At 44.2% G+C, this 22,002-nt stretch overlaps 1 protein-coding gene across 2 annotated transcripts in view; it reads right to left on the bottom strand.

Moving 5' to 3' along the window:
* STOX1 (storkhead box 1) overlaps window positions 1-19,588 on the bottom strand; it is a 61,296-nt gene extending 41,708 nt beyond the window's left edge. Inside the window, exon 1 of one of the 2 annotated variants that reach the window (XM_045841794.1) lies at window positions 19,276-19,588. In XM_045841794.1, coding sequence (XP_045697750.1) covers window positions 19,276-19,585 — 310 coding nt within the window. In that variant the 5' untranslated portion in view covers window positions 19,586-19,588. The remainder of the gene's footprint in view (window positions 1-19,275) is intronic. The other variant, XM_045841796.1, reaches the window with a different exon arrangement.
* Window positions 19,589-22,002: the final 2,414 nt, after the last annotated feature.

Here is a 22,002-nt window from a genome sequence, read left to right on the forward strand (position 1 = left end):
GAGATCCCGGCAACACAGCTGATGGTGCCGGGAACCGAGGGAGGCCTACCAGCCCAGATGGATTACTGGGAAGAACTGGGGGCTGCCTGAGCCCGGACTTCTATTTCCTTTCCTGAGATACGGTACCCCAGACTGGGCAAAGGGGGAAGGAAGGACTGTGTGTATTTGTGGGTGTTTTAAGGGACTTTGGAATTTTGATGAAGACATTAGGTCACTACTTTAAGTCTGTATAACATTAAATAAACATTTCCTTTTCACGAATCTCTGGCATTTAGAGATGTCTTTCCTACAATGTGATGGGCATAACAAACCTGGGGGGTTCCTTTTGGTAATAGTACATTGCCCTTGACACCCCCCTTGTTGTTCTTTAACAGTGGTAGTGACACTACTGTTCATAATTGTCAAAACTCAGACCCGTGTAACTAACAAGGATAAGATTTTCTGTATGAAAATTGTATCTGCCCTGGTTGGTGTGGCTCAGTGGATTGAGTGCTGGCCTGTGAACCAAAGGGTTGCCAGTTCAATCCCCAGTCAGGGTACAGGCCTGGGTTGTGGGCCAGGTGCGGGGCATGTGGGAGGCAACCACATATTGATGTTTCTCTCCCTTTCTCCCTCCCTTCCCCTCTCTCTAAAAAGTAAATAAATAAAATCTTTAAAAAAATTATATTTCACTAAACCCTCGAAAAAGAAGCCAAATATTTCATTTCAAAATACAATTTATAGCCCTGTCTGGTTGGCTCAGTTGGTTGGGCATCATCCTGAAAAGTGAAAGGTCATCGGTTCGATCCAGTTAGAGTCACAGCCAGGGCACATGCTTGGGCTGCACATGTTAGCTCCCAGTCTGGTCTGTCAGGGTGCATACCAGAAGGAACCAATTGATGCTCCTCTCCCTCTTTCAACCTCCCTTCCCCTCTCTCTACAAATAAAATATTTAAATATATATACCATATATATAATCTATAAGTAATTGCACTTATGTAAGACTAATCAGCCATGGAGAAATCTGTGTTGGGAGACCTTACATCAAGTGAACACAGTCACAACTGATGGTTTCCGACTTGGGGGGGACAAAAGCTATTTTGATTAAAAAATAATTTTACATAGGACTTCCTGATTTTTAATTAACTGCTAAAGAAATGGTGCAGAATTTTGCATCAACAAGGGGGGATCTTTTGCACACATTTTCTCCCAACAGATAAATTTTGAAGTCAATTATCAATATTACAAATGATCCTGGGCAAGCAGTTTCCATCTTCTTACCTGTAAAAAATTACCTGATCTCAAGAGTTCTCTGGATTGTAAAAGCTTAAAGTCTAATTTCCCTCCTCACATAAATTAGCTGAACCTCCAGGGGGCCTTGGAAAACCCTCTGATCTATGAAACCTGTGAATTCAAAGGAAGTCAAATTCTATCCCTTCCTGTCACCTCCATAGTGTGTGTGTGTGTGTGTGTGTGTGTGTGTGTGTGTGTGTGTGTGTGTGTTGGAGTAGCGCAAGCATGGCAACTGTCATTTAGATGGGGATGGCTGCAACGTCAGAGTACTGGGAAAACTTTGCCCAGGGAATATGACTAACACTCTCAAGCAACCTAGACTCTGTCCACTGCTCCCCACAGCCCAGCTCCACCTTCCATTCTCCAACACACTTACCGCCCTGGGGGAGAGGCACTTGGGCAGTGTTTACTTTGCCTCCCTCCATCCCATCATCACAAATGCTCTCAGACTGCGGCCCTCTCTAGGGCCTCTCTGTGTGCTGACCAACTCCTTCCACAGGAAGATGCTCCACAGGAACCCAGAGTTTCCCAAGAATGCCTCCAACATCTGCCCCAGAAGGGGTTAGGCAAGAAGGGTTTCCATGGTAGAATAAAAATGAAACACTAGATTTTTTTCCTGCCTCCTGGATGCAGACCATCAGCACACCAAGCACATCAGCACACCAAGGTCTCCCAGAAGTCTTTGCAGTAAGGAAGCTTGTTCAACAAGGGGTTTCCAAACTCCCTTAGCTGGGAAACTTTCTTTCATGTAACACTCATTTACATGTCATGGAGCCAGTGTTTCTACACATACTTAGATCAGTGCTATTAACTTCCTTGCATTTATATTTTTCCTTTTTTTAAAATAACATTTGGACACCTTTTGTTTCTAAGAAAAAAGATTCATGTGATATGCTAGCACTTATGTAAACATGGGAAGGATATTTCTATATATATTGATTGTATAAACTATCACTGGAGTGATTTAGGGGAACTAACTGGTCACGGTAGCTGTTTCTACAAAAGGGAAATGAGTGGTGGAGGGCAGAGAAAAGGGAGACTTCTTATTATGTACCCTTTTGTATCGTGTGAATACGTTACCTAGCAATCCATTAGATTAAAATTAAATTAAAATAGTAAGTACTGCCTTGATATGTGGGTGTGGTTAGAGCACCATTCTGATACACCAAGGTTGTGGGTTCAATCCCAGGTCAGGGCACATACATGAAGCAATCAATGAATGCATAAATATATAAGTGGAACAACAAATTGATGTTTCTCTCTTCTCCCTTCCACTCTATCTCAAATCAATAAAAAATAAATAAATAAATAAATAAAACAGGTACTAAAAAAAGTGATACTTTTTTTTAGATTTTATTTATTTTTAGAGTGGGGAAAGGAGGGAGGAAGAGAGAAACATCAATGTGTGGTTGCCTCTCGGCATGGCCCCCACTGTGAACCTGGCCTGCAACCCAGGCATGTGCCCTGGCTGGGAATCGAGCCTGCAACTCTTTGGTTCGCAGCCCATGCTCAATCCACTGAGCTACGCCAGCCAGGGCAAAAAAAAGTGATACTTTTAAACATATAATAGCAGCCCTGGCTGGTGTGGCTCAGTGGATTGAGCACAGGCCTGCAAACCCAAGGGTCACCAGTTTGATTCCCAGTCAGAGCACATGCCTGGGTTTTGGGCCAGGTCCCCAGTGGGGGCCACACCGAGAGGCAACCACATATTGATGTTTCTCTCCCTCTCTTTTTCTTTCTTTTCTCCTCTCTTTAAATAAACAAATAAAATCTTTTTTAAAAGATGCACTTAAAAAACATATATATAAAAACACTGACAAGTGCATGTGCATGCAGTGCATGCACACACATGCACACACCAGCCATAATCAACACCAGAGATAACATAACCACTGTTATTATCTGGTGTTGTACTTCAGTTTCACTTGTTTATTTTTGCTTTAGTTGCCTATGATTTTGGTGTCATATTAAAAAAATCATTGCCAAGACCTATGCTATTAGTTTTTCTTCTATTTTTTTAGGAGTTTTAGTTTCATGTCTTACATTAAGCCTTTAATCCTTTTTGAGTTGATTTCTGTGTATGGTGTAAGGCAAGGGTCCAATTTCATTCTTTTGTATGTGGATATATCCAGTTTCCCCAGCACCATTTGTTGAAATTATCTTTTCCCCATAGTGTATTCTTGACACCCTTATCAAAAATCAGTTGACTGTCCATGTGTGGGTCTATTTCTGGACGTTCTCTCCTGTTGCATTGCCATGTGTGTTCATCTTAGTGCCAGTATCACACTGTTTTAATCACTGTAGCATTGCACCATATTAAAGGGCAATGCTTCCAGCTTTGTTTTTCTTGCTCAAGATTGTTTTGGATATTCGGGTTCTTTTGTGATCCCATCTAAATTTTGTTGTTGTTTTTTTCTGTTTCTGTGAAAAATGCCATTAATTTTTGATAGGGATTGCATTAAATCTGTAGGTCACTTTGGGTAGCATAGGCATTTTAAAAATATCAAGTCATTTAACCCATAAACATAAGATAAAATCACCTTAAATTAACATAATAAAGGCTACATATGAAAACCCCATAGCTAACAGTAATCAATGGGAAAATGCTTTTGTCTAAGATCAGGAATAAAACAAGGATGCCCACTCTCACCACTTATATTCAACATAGTCCTGAAGGTCCTGGCCAGAACAATCAGGCAAGAAAAAGAAGTAAAAGACATCCAAATTTAAAAAGAAGTAAATGTATCTATTTGCAGGTGACATGATCATATATAGAGAAAACACTAAAAACTCCACACAAAATAACTATTACAACTAAACAAATTCAGTAAGGTTGCAAGATACAAAATCAACATACCCAAATCAGCTGCATTTCTATACACTAACAGGAACTACCCAAAAAGAAAATTAAGAAAAAAAATCCCATTTACAATAGCATCAAAAGGAATAAAATCCTTTGGCATAAGTTAAGGCAATGAAAGACTGTACACTGAAAACTATGAAACATTGATGAGAGATTAAACAGACAATAAGTAAATGGACAGACAGTGGTGCTTGTACTTTGTACTTTTCCAAGTGTTTTCACAGATAGTATCTCTTCGAGCCTGATGCCAACTCTGTGAAGTAGAAAGAACAGATATATGCTCACCAAAGACAAGGAAACCAAGGCCCCAACAGGTCTGGATGAGAAGCGGATCACTCAGTTGATCAGTGACAGAGGATTCCATCTGCACAGCCCTTGGTTTCTTTCTATGGCCTTACTCGGATGACAGACCACCACTTAATGAGCACCAATGGCATTAAGTGCAGTAGGTCCACAGGGGTCATATAACCCCTCAAAGGCACCACCACTGCATGCAACAATCTTGATGGAAGATAACACACACAAAAGGCTGGGAATTACAGGGTGGGGCAAAAGTAGGTTTACCGTTGTTCACATGGAAAAAAGTAATTAATAAATAATAATGCAAGAATAAACTGTCATGCACTCACCACTGTGAACCTACTTCTGCCTACCCTGTGTTTACCATTTATAATGTTAAACATTATTATAAATGTTATCACACACACACAGGTGTGTGTGATCTACTACTTAACACTCTTCAGTGGTCTCTGGCTCAAACACACACCCTTCAGAAGAGCAGTCAAGGCCTGTCACAGGCCAGTCCCTCTCCAGGCCCATATACCACTGCCCACCTCCCACCCCATGCACCGGCTGTGCTCAAATGCTATGGCTCCCTATGTGGACCATGACCTGGGACACATATATTTCCACTCTGTTTAATATGTACTTCTGGCCCTGGCTAGGCAGTGCAGTTGGTTAGAGCACCGTCCTGACACATCAAGGATGCAGGTTTGATCCCCCTTCTGATCCCCGGTCGGGGCACAACAAAAATCCAACCAATGAATGCACAGATAAGTGGGACAATAGATCAGTGTTTTTTTTCTCTCTCCCTTCCTCTCTCTCTAAAAATCAATAAATACAAAAATTAATTTAAAAAAATGTTAAATGCCCTTCTCATCAAACTAACATCTATTCATCCTTAGTTCAGGCATCACTTCTTCCAGGAAGTCTTTCCTGGAAACAGGTGAGTGTGTGTGCACGTGCACACACACAACTCTCAGTCACCTGTGCTTCTACTGCTTCCCATAACTCTTTATCACTTATTTGTCCATCTGACCCCTACACTATGAACTCCCTGAGGTCAGGACATGAGCCCTTTCTCCCTCTGTACCGACCAGTACAGGACCAGGCGCACAGGAAATGCTCATTGCTTACCCAACAAATGTGAGGGCAAGGGAGGCCCAGGATGGTGTTGTTGCTCCAGTAGATACCATGTTTCGGATGCTTCAAAGCGGGGAACAGTACTAGAGAATCAAAGTGTCTGGGCAGGACGAAGGGGAGGGGACATCTTCCCTGCTTGTGGAAAATACCTCAAGCAACTTCAGTGTGAGCTTTTGTCTATTCTTCCCTCAACCTCCTGAAACAGTGATTAGGAGGCTGATCCAGCCGCAGGTTACCACTAGGCCAGGAGTAGGGAAGCCTCAGCCAGTCAACAGAGCCAAAGTGAGCAGTACACTGTTCACAGCTAAAGACCCAGAGATCCAGAGAAGTGAGCTAACTGCCTGAAGGCTCCCAGCAACCTCAGCAACAGGGTTAGTTCCACACTTGAGCACTGGAATCCCAGTTCAGGGCTCGTTTCGCAGCACCAGGCACCCTTCGGGGTCTGAGCTAAGACTTGGGACAAAAGAGGGCTGTGTACCTGACCAAGCAGTCTAGGATATAACAGAAAGGAGAGGACAAAAGGACAGAAATCTTGAACATGAACATGTGCCAGGCTAGTAATAATTAGCACAGACCGCAGAGGAGATGGGCTATCTAGAGAAGAAGAATTCAGGGACATATTTTCTACTTCCTCCATGCTGGAGATACCACGTGCTTACTTTCCTGACTTTGACTCTGGACAAGGCACAGACTGGGAGTTCTACGGTATCTTATTTTCAAAACAACCTGCAAAGTGCTATTACATCCTCATTTGTACCCTGAAGACAACAGAGCTGAGAAATTTAAGGAACTAGCTCAAGGTCACACAGCTGATAAATGGCAGGGCAGGCATCTGAACTGAAGTTTGCTCCACTAACCAGAGTGGTTCTGGGTGATGTGAAAACTTTAAACTAGAGCTTTTAGCGACTCTTCAAATCCCAGTTTGCCCTCTGCAATTGAAAACAATTTTGTACTTCCAGCCAAGATGGAGGAATAGGTAGACACACTGTGCCTCGTCGTATAACTACAAGAAGGACAACACATGTAAAAACAAGAAACAACCAGAACTGACAGAAAATCAAACTGTATGGAAGTCCAAGAACCAAGGAGTTAAAGAAAAAACATTCATCCAGACTGATAGGAGGAGCGGAGACAGGCAGCTGGGCAGAGAGGACTCTCAGCAAGGCAGAGGCTGGAGGACTGGGGCGGGCAAGGCTGCGGCTGGTGGACCCAGCTAGGCACGGATTGTGGACTGGGGGGTCCCACATTCATGTGCAGATAAACCAGGAAGAACAACTGGGGAATTAGACTGACTGTGCAACCCAGAGTTCCAGTATGGGGAAATAAAGCCTTAAAACTCTGGTTGAAAACACCTGTGGGGTTGAGGCAGCAGTATGAGAAACTCCCAGACTCACAGGAGAGTTGGCTGGAAAGACCCATAGGGTCCTAGAACATACACAAACCCACCCACCTGGGAATCAGCACCAAAAGGGCCCAATTTGCTTGTGGGTAGCGAGGGAAGTAACTGAAAACCAGCAGAGAGCTGAGCAGGGCCGCACTGTTCCCTCTTGGACCCCTCCCCCACATACAGCGTCACAATGCAACAGCAATGCAGGTTGCCTCAACCTGGTGAACACCTAAGGCTCCACCCCTTACTACACAACAGGCGCGCCAATGCAAAAAAAAAGTTCCAAATGAAAGAACAGATCAAAGCTCCAGAAAAAACACAACTAAGCGACGAAGAGATAAGCCAACTTATCAGATGCACAGTTCAAAACACTGGTGATCAGGATGCTCACAGAATTAGTCGAATACGGTCACAAATTAGATGAAAGAATGAAGGCTATGCTAAGTGAAATAAAGGAAAATGTACAGGGAACCAACAGTGACGGGAAGGAAACTGGGACTCAAATCAACAGTGTGGACTAGAAGGAAGAAAGAAATATTCAACGACCCTGGCTGGCGAAGCTCAGTGGATTGAGCACAGGCTGCGAACCAAAGCATCACAGGTTCGATTCCCAGTCAGGGTACATGCCTGGGTTGCAGGCCATGACTCCCAGCAACCGCACATTGATGTTTCTCTCTCTCTCTCTATCTCTATCTCTCTCCCTTCCCTCTCTAGAAATAAATAAATAAGATTTTTTAAAAAATCCTTATTTGAGGATATGTTTAAAAAAAAAAGAAATATTCAACGAAAACAGAATGAAGAAACAAGAATTCAAAAAAAATAAAGTGAGGCTTAGGAACCTCCAGGACATCTTTAAACGTTCTGACATCCAAATCATAGGGGTGTTAGAAGGAGAAAAGGAAGAACAAGAAATTGAAAACTTATTTGAACAAATAATGAAGGAAAACTCCCCCAATCTGGCAAAGGAAATCGATTTTCAGGAAGTCCAGGAAGCTCAGAGTTCCAAAGAAATTGGATCCAAGGAGAAACACACCAAGACACATCATAATTACATTACCCAAGATTAAGGATAAGGAGAGAATCTTAAAAACAAAAAAAGAAAAGGGGACAGTTACCTACAAATGAGTGCCCTACAAATAAGATTGTCAGCTGATTTCTCAAAAGAGACCTTACAGGCAAGAAGGGGCTGGAAAGAAGTATTTCAAGTCATGAAAGGCAAGGACCTACATCCAAGATTGCTCTATCCAGCAAAGCTTTCATTTAGAATGGAAGGGCAGAGAAAGTGTTTCTCAGATAAGGTCAAGTTAAAGGAGTTCATCATCACCCAGCCCTATTATATGAAATGTTAAAGGGATTTATGTAAGAAAAAGAAGATAAAAAATATGAACAGTAAAATGACAACACACTTACAGCTATTAACAACTGAACTTAAAATAAAAACAAAAAGAAACGAAGCAAACAACTAGAACAAGAACAGAATCACAGAAATGGAGATCACATGGAGGGTTATCAGTAGGGGAGTGGGCAGGGAGAGAAGAGGAAAAGGTACAGAGAATAAGTAGCATAGATGGTAGGTAGAAAATAGACAGGGGAAGATTAAGAATAGTGTAGGAAATATAGAAGCCAAAGAACTTATATGTATGATCCATGGACATGAACTAAAGGGGGGAATATGGGTAGGAGGGGGTGTGCATGGCAGAGGGGAATAAAGGGGGGGAAATGAGACAACTGTAATAGCATAATCAATAAAATATATGTAAAAATAAGTTTGCACTGGTGTTCTTCAGTAGTAATGCACATGAGATTTACAAGGATATTTCAAAGGTTCAATGCATGAGAAAGGGAAGATGACCATGTTTAAAAACAAGCAAAAGCATGGAGCTGACCAACAAACATTCCAGGACATACACCCCTCAGTCAGCGGCAGAGTAAAGGATGAAAATGTCTAAATTCAAAAATGAGCCCTGGCTGAGTAGCTAAGTTGGTTGGAACGTCATCTCAGTGTGCCATGGTTGCAGGTTCAATCTCCAGTCAGGGCACATGCAGGGAACAACCAAAGAATGCGTGAGTAAGTGGAACAACAAGTTGATGTTTATTCATCTTTCTCTCCCCCTTCCTCCTCCTCTTCCTGAAAAAAAATCTTGCTAAAACTCAAGAATGACTCATTAATTTGTTTTTCCTTGAGGAGCAACAGACATGTAAGTACACCAGTGACAAGAGACTCTACTAACAGCAGGCATGGGGGAAACCAAAGAGCACCCAACTCAGGCACCCAGCTGAGGAAATGGCATGCCAAAACAACCTATGTGAGAGCACAGCTTGTTGACAGGACAGCACCCACATTTGGCAGAAGGGAAAATGTGATGGTCAGGCTTACACGTCAGCCTGGATGAGCTACAGCCTTGTTTTTCAAACGCTAACCCAGGCATTGCTGTGAAGCTATTTTATAGATATGATTAGAAAAGGGGCATATTCTATATAATTTATGTTTCAATCAATTGAAAGGCCATAACAGCAGAACTGAAGAAATCCCACCTCTGAGTAGCAGCTTTGGCTTATGCCTGGGATTTCATGATGGCCAGACCTTCATGATGCCAAACCTTCATGATGGCCAGACCTACAGATTTTGGACTTTCCCTGCCAGCCCCCACAATCACGCAGAGTCAATTCCTGGTAATCTGTCTCACACTGGTTCTGTTTCTCTGACTGAACCTTGCCTGACACAGGAAGGCTGGCACCTTTTAGAAGGTGTAGAGAAAGAAGAGGCTTAGCATGGAAATGGATTGATTAGAGAGCCTTGCAGTGCATGTTAAAGACTGGACTTTTACTGAAAGACTAAGGGGAGCAGCAGATGGCATCTGAGCAAATAAAAAGCAGAATTAGAGCTTTTAGAGTGTCATGAGTCTGTCTACCTGTGGGATGGAGAGTAAACCAGAGTGTACAGTGTCACACAGGAGATGGCACCACAAAAAGGGAGGAAGCTGGAGCCATGATTCACAAAGGAAATGGTGAGATCTTGGGTGGACAAAAGCTCAGTGGTAGCAGTGGAGAAAAGGGATGGATCTGAGAGACACTGAGGATTGAGCCTCATGGAACTTGGTGACCTACTGGCCTGGGGCAGGAGAAACAGGGTGGAGTAATCCAAGCTGATTTTCTGGTTAATGAATCTTTTCATCCCACTGGACCTAAGTGCTATGTGGCAGCAACTAAAGGTGTCTTTTCTCACCCACTGGTTGCTTAATCAAAACATGGAGCTAGAGATTCTCATTAACTACCCAGATGCTGCATACGGATCATCCAGCTTGGTAACAACAATATGCCTACCAGACACCCTGTTGTGAGCCCTTTGGCTCTTTAAAACCGAACCCTTCAACTGCCCCTGCACAGAATAAGGTAAAAGGCAACATCTGGCAGAACAAAGCCAGAAAAATATGGCTGGAAAGATCGTGGGTAGGAAGGAAGGAGGTGAGAGCAGGGGCATGGTCAGAGCAGCTGTTTCTGCCATTTTCTGGGCCTTGGAGTGGACTAAAGGCCTGGTGGGAATCTGATACCCCCTTGGGGAGTGTGCTTTCCGGTGAAAAATACCAGGGCCTTTGCAGGAACCCAGGGAGGACTGGTGGCGAATAGAGGGGAAGGCAAGAAACCCAAGCACCACCAGTCACATAACAGCAGCCTTCACTCTGTTCCCTGTCTGCAAAATGGGGAGAATCTTTGCAGCTTACCACCTAACAGAGGAAAAGGGATAATCAAACTAGACAAGATGGGGGAGAAACCAAGATCTGTCTGGGAAAAGGAAGAGATGGAACATAGGCATTTGTTCTTGATGACTGTTTAAATGACCCTGTCATGACCAGGAGTTTCTCTATAACCTAGATATTGCTCATCAACAGAATGACATTTTAGAAGAAAAGACAGAAATTAAAAACATTCATTACTGGAGTTTTGCTCCCAGTAGTGATGAATGAGGTCCTATTAGACCAACCCTTTTGCCAATAACAACTATAGCTCTAGACAAAATATAAAAACCTTTCCCTGAAGGTACTAAAAAGCAACCAAAACCAGGTAGAAACTAGGGGGTTGGTCCTTCTGGAAAGATATGGCACTGGGTAAGTTTCCATTTTTTACAGTTCTTCACCTAAAGGTAGGCTCCATTAGGAGCCAGGCCAGGAGGCTAAAACTTTGGTAGAAACTCACAGTCTTACTAACTTAAAGAATCTAAGGACACAGTTTGGGGTGGCTACAACAGCAGGAAAGTGATATTGGAAAAGACAGAGTCACAGCCATGAAACCCCAAATTTTGCATAAAAACTCAGCCTGACTTTATGACTGAAATATGAACTCCACATGCAAAGGGCACCAACAGCCTACCAAAAGAGATTTTAGCTGTCATTTACTGCAGGAGAGATAATACACACATTTGGAGTCCAGCCACATGAAGTACCTGGTAAAATAAACAATAAAAAAATCAACATTGTACAGAGGAACATACAACCTAGAGTCTCTACAACTTATCACTTGTAACGGTAGAGATACAATCCACAGTACCAGACAATAAAGAAACAGGAAAATGTGACTTCTTCAAAGAAAAGGCAGCCAATGAGACTGACTGACTAACCCTGAGATGAACGAGATGTTAGAATTATGAGTATTTTAAAGATTTTATTTTTATTTTTATTTTTATTTTTTTAGAAAAGGGAGGGGAGGGAGAAAGATAGGGAGAGAGGCATCAATGTGTGGTTGCCTTTCACATGCCCCCTGGTGGGGACCTGGCCTGCAACCCAGGCATGTGTCCTGACTGGGAATCAAACCAGCGACTTTTCAGTTTGCAGGCCAGCACTCAATCCACAGGCTGGCGCTCAATCCACTGAGCCACACCAGCCAGGGCTAGAATTTAAGCAGTTTAAAGAAACTGATATAACTATGCTGAAAGATAAAATAAAATATATGCTGGTAATGAACAAATTGGAAGTATCATCAGAGACTTTAAGATATTTATTTTAAGATAACCAAAGGGGATCTACGCAGAAATAAAAATATAGACCCATACAAAGACTGACACAAAGATGCTCACAGCAGCATTATTCACAGTGGCCAAAAAGTGGAAACAACCCACATAAGCAAGTATTGATAAATGAATAAGCAAAAGTAATCCACACAATGGATTATTATTCAGCCATAAAAATGAATCAAGTTCTAATACATGATACAACACAGATAAACCTTGAAAACATTATGCTACGTGAAAGAAACCAAGCACAAAAACCCACACATTGTGATTCTGTGTAAATGAAATATCTAGGACAGACAAATTCAATGTACGGCAGAGACAGAACAGAAGGTGGATTAGTGGTGGACAGCAGCTGTGGAGGGGATAGAAGGACTGCTAGTTCTGGAATAAGATAATGGTGATGGTTGCACAACACTGTGAACATCCTAAAACCCATTGAATTATGCATTTTAAAATGGTAACTGTTATGCTATGTAAATAATATTTTAATTTTTTAAAGGTAAGGTACAAAAATTATGGAAAACTGGGTGATGAATATAGAATTCTGTAATATCTTTGCAATTTTTCTATAAATCTAAAATTATTCCAAAATGCAGTTTATTTAAAAATAATACTATTTACACCCTGGCTGGTGTGGCTCAGTGGACTGAGTGCCAGCCTCCGAACCAAAGGGTCGCTGGTTCAATTCCTCGTCAGGGTACATGCCTGTGCTGTGGGCCAGGTCCCTAGTAGGGGCCACATGAGAGGCAACCACACACTGATGTTTCTCTCCCTCTCTTTCTCCCTCCCTTCTCCTCCGTCTAAAAAATAAATAAATAAAATATTTAAAAAATAAAATAATACTATTTATAATAGTATCTAAAACATAAAGTTCTTAAGAATATAAACGTGACAAGAGATATTCAAGACCTGTACACCGAAAGTACAGTAAAGACACTCAAACAGAGGGATATGTTCGTGGAATGTTAAGATGTCAGTTCTCCCCAAATTAGGGTGACCAATTATCCCAGTTTGCCTGGGACTAAGAGGGTCCCAAGATGGCAAGGCCATCATTTCTAAAACCAGGGCAGTCTCAGGCAAACCAGGATGAGTTTCTCGTCTAATTATTCAATACAATCCCAATCAAAATCCCAGCAAGATTTTTTTAAAGAAACTGACAAGATGATTCAAAAATATATATGGAAAAACAAAGAAGCTAGAGTAACCAAAACAATTTTTAGGAAGAACAAAGGTCGGAACCTTGCAATATCTGATTTCAAGTCTTACTATAGAGTGTAACAAGGCAGTACGGTACTGGTGAAAGGACAGACTCAGGATCAATGGAGACAGAGCCTGACGTAGCCAACTGATTTTCCACAGAGTTGCAAAGTCAAGTTAGTAAGAAAGGCTAGTCTTTTCAACCAATTGTCCTTGAACAAATTAGACATGCACACACAAAAGAAAACAAACAAAACTCAACCTACACCACATATCCTTCACAAACATTACCACAAAATGGATCATAGACCCAAACGTAAAACCATAAAACTTCTAGAAGAAAACACAGAAAAAAATTATTGGGTTGGGCAAAATTTCTTTACAGAGGAAGCAAAAAGTACAATCCATAAAAGAGAAAACAGATAAAGTAGACAATCAATATTTAGAACTTGTCTCCAAAAGAGACCTTGCAAAACTAAATAAATAAACAAGCCACAGGCTAGAATGTAGTCACAAAGCATATCTCTAACAAATGACTGGTATTTAGGACATATAAAGAACTCCTACAATTTGACAATAATAAAATAACAAATAATAATAATATTAGTAAAAAGACAATGCAATGAAAAAGCAAAAGATTTGGACAGACATTTTACAATGGAAATTGATAAGCACATGAAAAAGTGTTCAGGCCGCCCTGGCTGGCGTAGCTCAGTGGATTGAGCGCGGGCTGTGAACCAAAGTGTCGCAGGTTCGATTCCCAGTCAGGATACATGCCTGGGCTGCAGGCCATGACCCCCAGCAACTGCACATTGATGTGTCTCTCTCTCTCTCTCTCTCTCTCTCTCTCTCTCTCTCTCTCTCTCTCTCCCTCCCTCCCTTCCCTCTCTAAAAATAAATAAATAATATCTTTAAAAAAAAAAAGTGTTCAGGCCTAGCCAGGTAGCTCAGTTGGTTAGAGTGTCATCCTGATATGCCAAGATCGTAGGTTCAGGGCACATACAAGAACCAACCAATGAATGCATAAATAAATGGAACAACAAATTAATGTTTCTCTGTTTCTGTCTGTCTGTCTCTCTCACTCTCGCTCTCTCTCTCTACCCCCCAAAATCAATTTTAAAAAATTAAACATAACCTACTCAGTGAGTTCTGCTTGGTAAGAACCCAAGAAAAATAGAAGCATATTGCCCTGGCTGGTTGGCTCAGTGGATTGAGTGCCGGCCTGTGAACCAAAGGGTCGCAGGTTGAATTGCTAGTCTAGGGCACATGCCTGGGTTGCAGGCCAGATCCCCAGTGGGGAGTTCGAGGGAGGCAACCACACATTGCTGTTTCTCTCCCTCCGTTTCCCTCTCTAAAAATAAATACATAAAATCTTTAAAAAAATAAATAAACTTAAAAAAAGAAAAGTAGAAGCATAAAAAACTTGTACATTAATATTCACAGAAGTTTTATTCATCATAGTCATAAACTGGAAAATATCTCAGGTGTCCATCCAGGGAAAAATGGATAAACTGTGGTATATTCATAAAATGGAATTCTACTCATCAATAAAAGGAACAAACTAGTAATACAAGAAAGATGACTCTCAGGAACATGAAGCTGAGTAAAAGAACCCTCACACAAAAGAGTACATACTAATGATTTCATTTACACGAAGTTATTGCATAGGCAAAATTTATGGTTAAAAGAAAATCAGAAGAGTGGTCACTTATGAGAGTGGGAGCAGAGGTGATTGGGAAGCGGTGAAAGGGAACTTTCTGGGGTAATGATGGTGTTCTAAATCCTCTTAGAAGTTTGGGTTACACTCATTTACTTATATATTTGAAAAATGCATCAAATGCTCCACCTAAGATTTGTGCATTTCACTCAATGTAAATTTCACCTTAAAAATTCCATCAGTGCCCTGGCTGGTGTGGCTCAGTGGATTGAGTGCTGGCCTGTGAACCAAAGGGTAGAAGGTTCGATTCCCAGTCAGGGCACATGCCTGGGTTGCAAGCCAGGTCAGGCCCCCAGTAGAGGGTACATGAGAAGCAACCACTCATTGATGTTTCTCTCCCTCTCTTTCTCCTGCCCTTCCCCTCTGTCTAAAATAAACAAGTAAAATCTTTCAAAAAAAAATTCCATTGGCTACTAAAACCTACAAGATGCCCTACTGCCATTCAAGGCAGCACCTCAGAAACAAAACAGAATAGGAGCTGGGCCACTCCCTCTCCTCACCATCTCTACATACTCTCCTATGCCATTCCCTAAATCACAGAACAAGTCAGACAACATTCAGATGTCTGGTACCATAAGGCACCCATACCCTTGAGCTGATCCTTTCCCACACCAGATCCCAGAATAGATTCTGAAATCAGTCATTTATAAGTAGCACAAATTAGTGGCTGGTCTCTATTCTTCGAGGGCACTTGCAATTTTGCCTTGGTAAAATCTCTCTGTGCTGACAGATGTTTCAGGAAGCAGGTAGGAGGGTCATGAGGAGAGATGGGAAGGTTCTCACACTAGTTCTTTTTCCCCAGCTTGACCTGCCTGATCTGTAGACTCCACCCCTCCTCCCCAGAGGCACACACCAAGGAACTCTGGCCTAACTCAATCGGAGGCAGAGCCTGCAGTACCCACACAGGTCACGGTGGGGTGGAGAGGACTGTGAACCAGCCAGTTTCCAGAACATAGCTTCCTATTCAGCCATCCCCTCTATTTTTTTCTTTTTTGATCCTTACCCAAGGACATTTTTTTCATTGCTTTTACAGAGAGGAAGAGAGGGGAAAAGGGAAGGAGGGAAGGAGGGAGAGGTACAGGGGGTGGGGAGAGAGAGAGAAGAAACATCGATGTGAGAGAGAAATATCAATTGGCTGCCCCTTGCATGCTCCCCAACCAGGGCCCAGACCAACAAACCAGGTATGTGCCCTGACTGGGAATCAAACCAAGCCACACAGGCCAGGGCCAGCTATCCCCTCCTCAAATGAATGTGGAAGAAACAAACTGACTCCATTTTCTCTTTGAGAACATGCAACTCTGAATGAAAGATGTAAAAACACAGAAACAATGAATTAATGAAACACAGGAACAGAACCAAGAAAGCAAATATGTTAAAAGAGCCATAGGCATTCTTATAAGAAAAGATGGAAGGCCCCAATGGGGATGAAAGGGTAGCCACCTCGGCTATAAATTTCAGGAGAAGGGAACGAACTTGTTTGGCCAAGTGGCCGCCCCTCCCTTACCCCAGGAAGCCATCATCAATCTTTCACTTACCTAGTAGGTTTGTACCCAGAGTAACAACTGATTCACCCAAACAAATACAGGTGTCCTCCACCCCTACCACCTGCAGTGGCTCAGCTAGGTGAACAGATGTGTTTCCCTCCAGCTTCCAGAGCTCACCCCTTTCATCTGCTAATGTCATTTGCTAATTTAAAAGAAAGAAAGAGGAAAGGAATAAAAAAGAAAACACTTGACTAGAGCACAAAAGAACAGTTAGCTCCAGGTTATCATGCTAAAAATTCTATGTTGTACACATTAAACTAATATAAAGTAATACTGAACGTCAACTGTAATTGAAAAATAAAATAATAATTAAAAAAAAATCCTACGTCCTTTGGTTTCAGGAAATGCTCTCAGCCTGAGAAATACTGTCTTACCAGAGGGAAGACAAAGTAGAAAAAGTGAAGAGGGAAAGAAAAGGCGCAAAACATGGAGGAAACCAAACTCCTACAGACCTCAGAATCAGGTCTGCTGCATCGGGGTCTGGGGTCACTTCTGTGTGTTTGGCCAAGGCACTCGATCATCATATCTTATGAGGTTCCATGAGCCTCAGGTCAAGAAGGACCCATGGGAGCACAGAGGGTTTACAAAGCTCATGGCCATACCTCTTTCCCTGCCAGCATTTTGTCTCAACTGACTGGCAATATTCCGTATGCCCAAATCCTTTTATGTAGGAGTAAGTAAGCCTTTAAAAAAATATAGCAAAGAAACCAAATTGATCTAACCAAACTGATCTTTTGTTTCTTTTTCTAGGATTCTCTGGTTCCCACAAAATGACAAAAATGGTGCAAAACCTGCAATAGTGCACAGCTGCCCTTCCATTGCCTCCCTGGAAGCCCATTTTAGCTTCTGGAAGCCAATGCTGCCAGATTGAGGAAAGCAAGCAGACTGAAACTCCCAAGTTCTTTCAGGCAAGGCATCTCCTCCTGCCTTCTCCACCTTCTGGGGCTCTGAGATGGCCCAAGAGACCACCTTGATGCCTTCTCTCCACTGACCTGACCCAAGAACCCCAAGTTAGATTAGTAATTAGCCATTCTATTCAAAACAACTCCCCCCCATGGGAATTCATTGACCTGCATCAAATAAGCTCTTTCCCCATTTTGCTCCTCAAAATGTCCCAACAGGTGGTTTTGGACAATTCCAGCTACATGTTTTAATTCTTATCAGGACTCTGTTAAAATTCTCAAAATCATTTCTGCCAAGACACCCAAGTCAGGGATGATGACCCAGAATAAAGACCACCGTATTGCACACTCCACAGAATACAGTGCCTGCTGCATCTTTAGTTATGCAATGAGGTAGCGTTTCGTAGCGGGTGGAGGGTGCAAGCATCTGGTGGTATGTTCACTTTGTCCACTACGTTGTTCAGATGGCAGCAAACGGGGCCAACCCAGGAACCAGCATTCACCACTGCTCACTGGACTCCAGGTAGTGGCATCACGGCTGACTCTGGCTTAGCACAATCCCTCTATATTTCACCCTCAGGTCTAGACCCCAACCCCACCTACCCGCTTTCTGCAATACACTCTATGCTTATCCTTTGAAAGGGGGTAGGGGAACCAGAGAATGCAACTGCTAATTCAAACCAGAAAAACCGAGGACACAGAACTGAAAAGAGTTTTTCATCCAGCCTGTCTGAAAGACCCCTTTCCCTGTGAGAATGTTGGCTTTCAGAGCCAAAAACCTATTTTCTTCACTCACTCCTGCAAGTAAAAGGAGATGAAATGTTATGTGGCTTTGGAAATGAGCTCTTTTTTGCTCTTAAGGAAAGGAAAAGGGTGTGTGATGGGGTGGGGTGGGGAGGAGATGCCAGACAGAATGGTACCGCATGGAGGAGGAGACCAGCCAACGTTTAACCTCATTGGCCTGGGATGTAGAGACATCATCTCTGAGCAGATGAGACACAACATCAAGTGCCCCTGACCCCGGGGGGCTAAAACAAATGTTTTTTATTTGCTGCTGCCCCTCTGAGGAGGAGGATTTATGGACTGAGAGCAGGATCCCTTGGTAGGAGTCAAAATTCAGGGCTGGAACAACTGGTGACTTGTCAACAGCACACCATCAAATCGTCACAAGCCCGCAGAAACGCAAACAGACAGAGCCGGGCTGTTACAGGGAGCCGCCAGCCTGCCCGAGTTCAGTGGCCGGTGCCAGAGAACACTTATTCAGAGTGGCCGCGGTTCAGTTTCTCAAATGAGAAGCTATTTTACACAAGTAAAAACCTCCTTGCTGTCTGTCTTCGAACAAATGGGCTCTCCGAAAAGACTGGAAAGGAGGAATTCTATTTAGTCGACGGGATGTGTCCAGAGAGCCATTTGTCATTTCTTTTACCTAAGCAGTTAACGGCCCCAAAACTTCTGCTAGGCCCTGGTCCAAGACCAGCACACCACCCAATACAGCAGTATATGAAAACCAAAGACTTTGCTCCAAGTCTGTCATAAAAATAAATAAATAAGAAAGCAAACAAATCAATAACAAACACGCAGCAACCAGTTCAAACCCCGTAGATTCTGGTCAAGCCCTAATTCGACGGCAAAGGTCCCTATCTCCTGACGGAACCTCTGGCTCCACGAGCAGTCTTTCTCCCCAAAGCCTCACTTTCCTAAGTAGAAGTTCCTTCGGCCGGGAACCTGTGAGCTCCACTAGCTGAAAGATTTAGGGAATGGAGGTCTCCTGGAGTTGGCCCAGGGCCACGGCCAGAGCATCAGAGTCCTAGCTGAAGCTGGGAGACCAGCCCTCCTCCAGCCACCAGCCTGTTTTTTCATCCTTTCACCCGAGTGAAACCGGGAGGTACACCCGCCCCGGTACCCAGGGCTCGGTCTCCGCACCACGCGTGGGGCGCCCCTCCCGGCCTGGCCCCGCACTTACCCACCGCCCTGATGCGGAAGCCTCGGGGAGGGCGCAGCGCGCGGCGGCACCAGGCATCGCGCAGCACCTGCAGGCTGGCGGGCGGCGCTTGCACCAGCAGCACCCCCGGGCGCAGCCAGCCCTGGAAGGTCAGCCGCGAGGCGGCGCGCGCCAGCCGCGAGTTCCAGAAGCAGCGCGCGTTGGCGCGGCGAAAGGCACAGAACACAGCGCGCCCGCTGGGGTCCTCTGCGACCCCCGCCGCCTTCGGCGCCTCCAACCGGCACAGCACCAGCGCCAGCGAGCCCGGCGCCAGCTGCACCGGCCGGGCCATGCTGCGCGGGCGGTCGCAGCCTGCAGCCTAGCGCATCGACGGGCGGGCGCGACGGGCACGCAACACTGGTAGCTGAGGCCTCGCACGCCTGGCGGGAGGGATCGGCTTACTGAGCGCGGCGCCAGCGGTCCAGAAACCGGACTCGAGGGGGCGGGGTCAGCTGTGCTCCGCGGGCCGGAGGTGGGGCGGAACGCGCGGCCCCGGGGCTGGCCGCCTCTCGCACCCTCGAGGCGCCCAATGAGGGTTTCCAAGTGCCCAGTCACTCTCCACACCCCAGCCACGGCTGTGCCCGCCCCATCCCGGGCGACTCCCTTTACCTCCCAGCTCCCCTGCAGCCCAGAGCTCCCCTTGTTCCCATGGGCCCGCATTGGGGACTGTTTCAAGTCCTGGGGGAGCCCCCCAGCCCCTAGACAGCAGAGCTGCCTCCGACAGCTGCGCTAGCTGCACGGGCAGGGGTCCTCAAAGGTGCGAGGATCATGGTGGCCTCTCTCTCCCTGGCTTTGTAGTCGCTCCCAGTGGGAGAGGTCTCGAAGGACAGACAGCCTAGAGATGCCATGGGAGCTCAGGCCGGGAGTCAGAAATCCAGGTTTGAGTCTCCCTCGGCTCCTAACCTGTTTGGGCATTTTACTTCTGCTCTCTCTGAGCTTCAGTTACTGTCCTGTAAAATCTGGAGTTGGACCCTGGTTGGCTCAGTGGATTGAGGGCCGTCCTGCTAATGGAAAGATCACCGGTTCAATTCTCAAGGACACATGCCTGGGTTGCAGAGCCAGGTCCCCAGTTGGGGGCATGTGAGAAGCAACCAATCGATTGATGTTTCTCCCCCTCCCCATCTCCCTCCCTTCCCCTCTCTCTAAATAAAATCTTTTAAATTTTTTTAAAAAGAAACCTGGAGTTGGGACTCTAGCCTAAGGACCTTTCATCCAACTTTCCAAGATATTAGGATCTGATCCCGTCCCTGGGACATTTGTGATAAGGGAAGTGAAGTGTTCCAGAGGTGCCCTGGGTTGGATCTGCGGATACTCGCAATCTGCCAGAGCACTGTAGCCAGTGCCTGGGAGCAGTGAGGGACGATTGAGATGAACTGAGTGAGGGCTCCTGCAGGAGGAGTAGGAAAAGGCGAGGAAGGGCATTACTAATGCAGAAGCAGGCCCCGTAAAGAGGGAACAGAGGTGCTCTGCAAGACCCAGGCCTCATTCCAGACGCACTGCTCGCTCCCTATCATCAGTAACAACTGTAGTCATCTGAGATAACTGTACCTGGTCCCTAGCAAGTCATGATCACAATAAATGATAGATGATGTTGTTAAATAACAATCACTAACATTTATTGAACACTGTATATTGGGGCATTAATGTCACAACTCTGAACTTCTATTAGCGTCTATGATTTACAGATAAGAAACTGCAGCTACGTTAGATTAAGATGCATTTCCCAGTGATGGAGATAGTAAGAAATGGAGTCAGACAACTGCCAAGTCAAGGTTCCCTCTAACAAATAAATATGACAAAGTTTTCAGTGCAAAGAAGTGTGCAAGCCTGAAAGAACGCACATCTGAACCTGTCTCTAAGACAGATGGATGGGTAAATACAGCACGGAGCCCACATGAACTAGACTCCTGTGTCTGTAAAATCCACAGGGAGAACAAAAAGCTCCTCCTCAGAATTCTGTCTCATCATGAATAACTATGACTTTGAACTCCATAGAGTAGCATCTAGTACAGTGTCTTTTCCATAATAATTATGGCAATGCTGATTCCCATTTACTCTCAACTTACGCTCTGCCTAGGGTTTTACATGTGTGATCTAACTTTATTCTCAAAATTAACCATCTGAAAGGGGTAATATTGTTAAGCCCCATCTTTCACAAGAAAAACAAAAGTTTAGAAAGTTGAGGTACAGGTCCCGGTATCTCCTTGCCCACTCACCTGGCTAGAGGCAGAGGCTGGAAGACCATCATCATGGCTCATGGTGATGACATGATTTTCACATCAGGCCCTGCCTGGTGTGAAAATTGTCCTGAACTTGATTCTGTTGCCCAAGAATTTTCATTGGAAATACACAGAGACAATCAGGCCCTTGTTAGCAGAGCCCAACGCTGCAGGGATGCCCCAAGGTAGACCCAGCTATGAAGGTTCATGGCCTGATATTATGAGATAGAACTGTCTTAAACTGTGGAAACTTTTGTTTAGCTTTGCAAAATTTCTCGTTTTATTTAAGCTAGTCCAATTAGCAAAGAAGGGGTGGGGAGTAAGGAGAAAAAGTTTAAACTGTACAGCCAAGTATGTATCCACTCATTTTCCCCAAGGATCAGCTACCCATCCACCCCCAAATTCTCAAACTCCCACAAAATGGAACGAGTCTTAAAGGTTAAAAGGAAAACTATAGGCCTCCATCCTGAATGGCCTGTACTACATGGCA

The sequence above is a fragment of the Phyllostomus hastatus genome, unplaced genomic scaffold (assembly GCF_019186645.2).
Source record: "Phyllostomus hastatus isolate PE091 unplaced genomic scaffold, TTU_PhHast_1.1 phas_contig_38, whole genome shotgun sequence".
Lineage (NCBI taxonomy): Eukaryota > Metazoa > Chordata > Mammalia > Chiroptera > Phyllostomidae > Phyllostomus > Phyllostomus hastatus.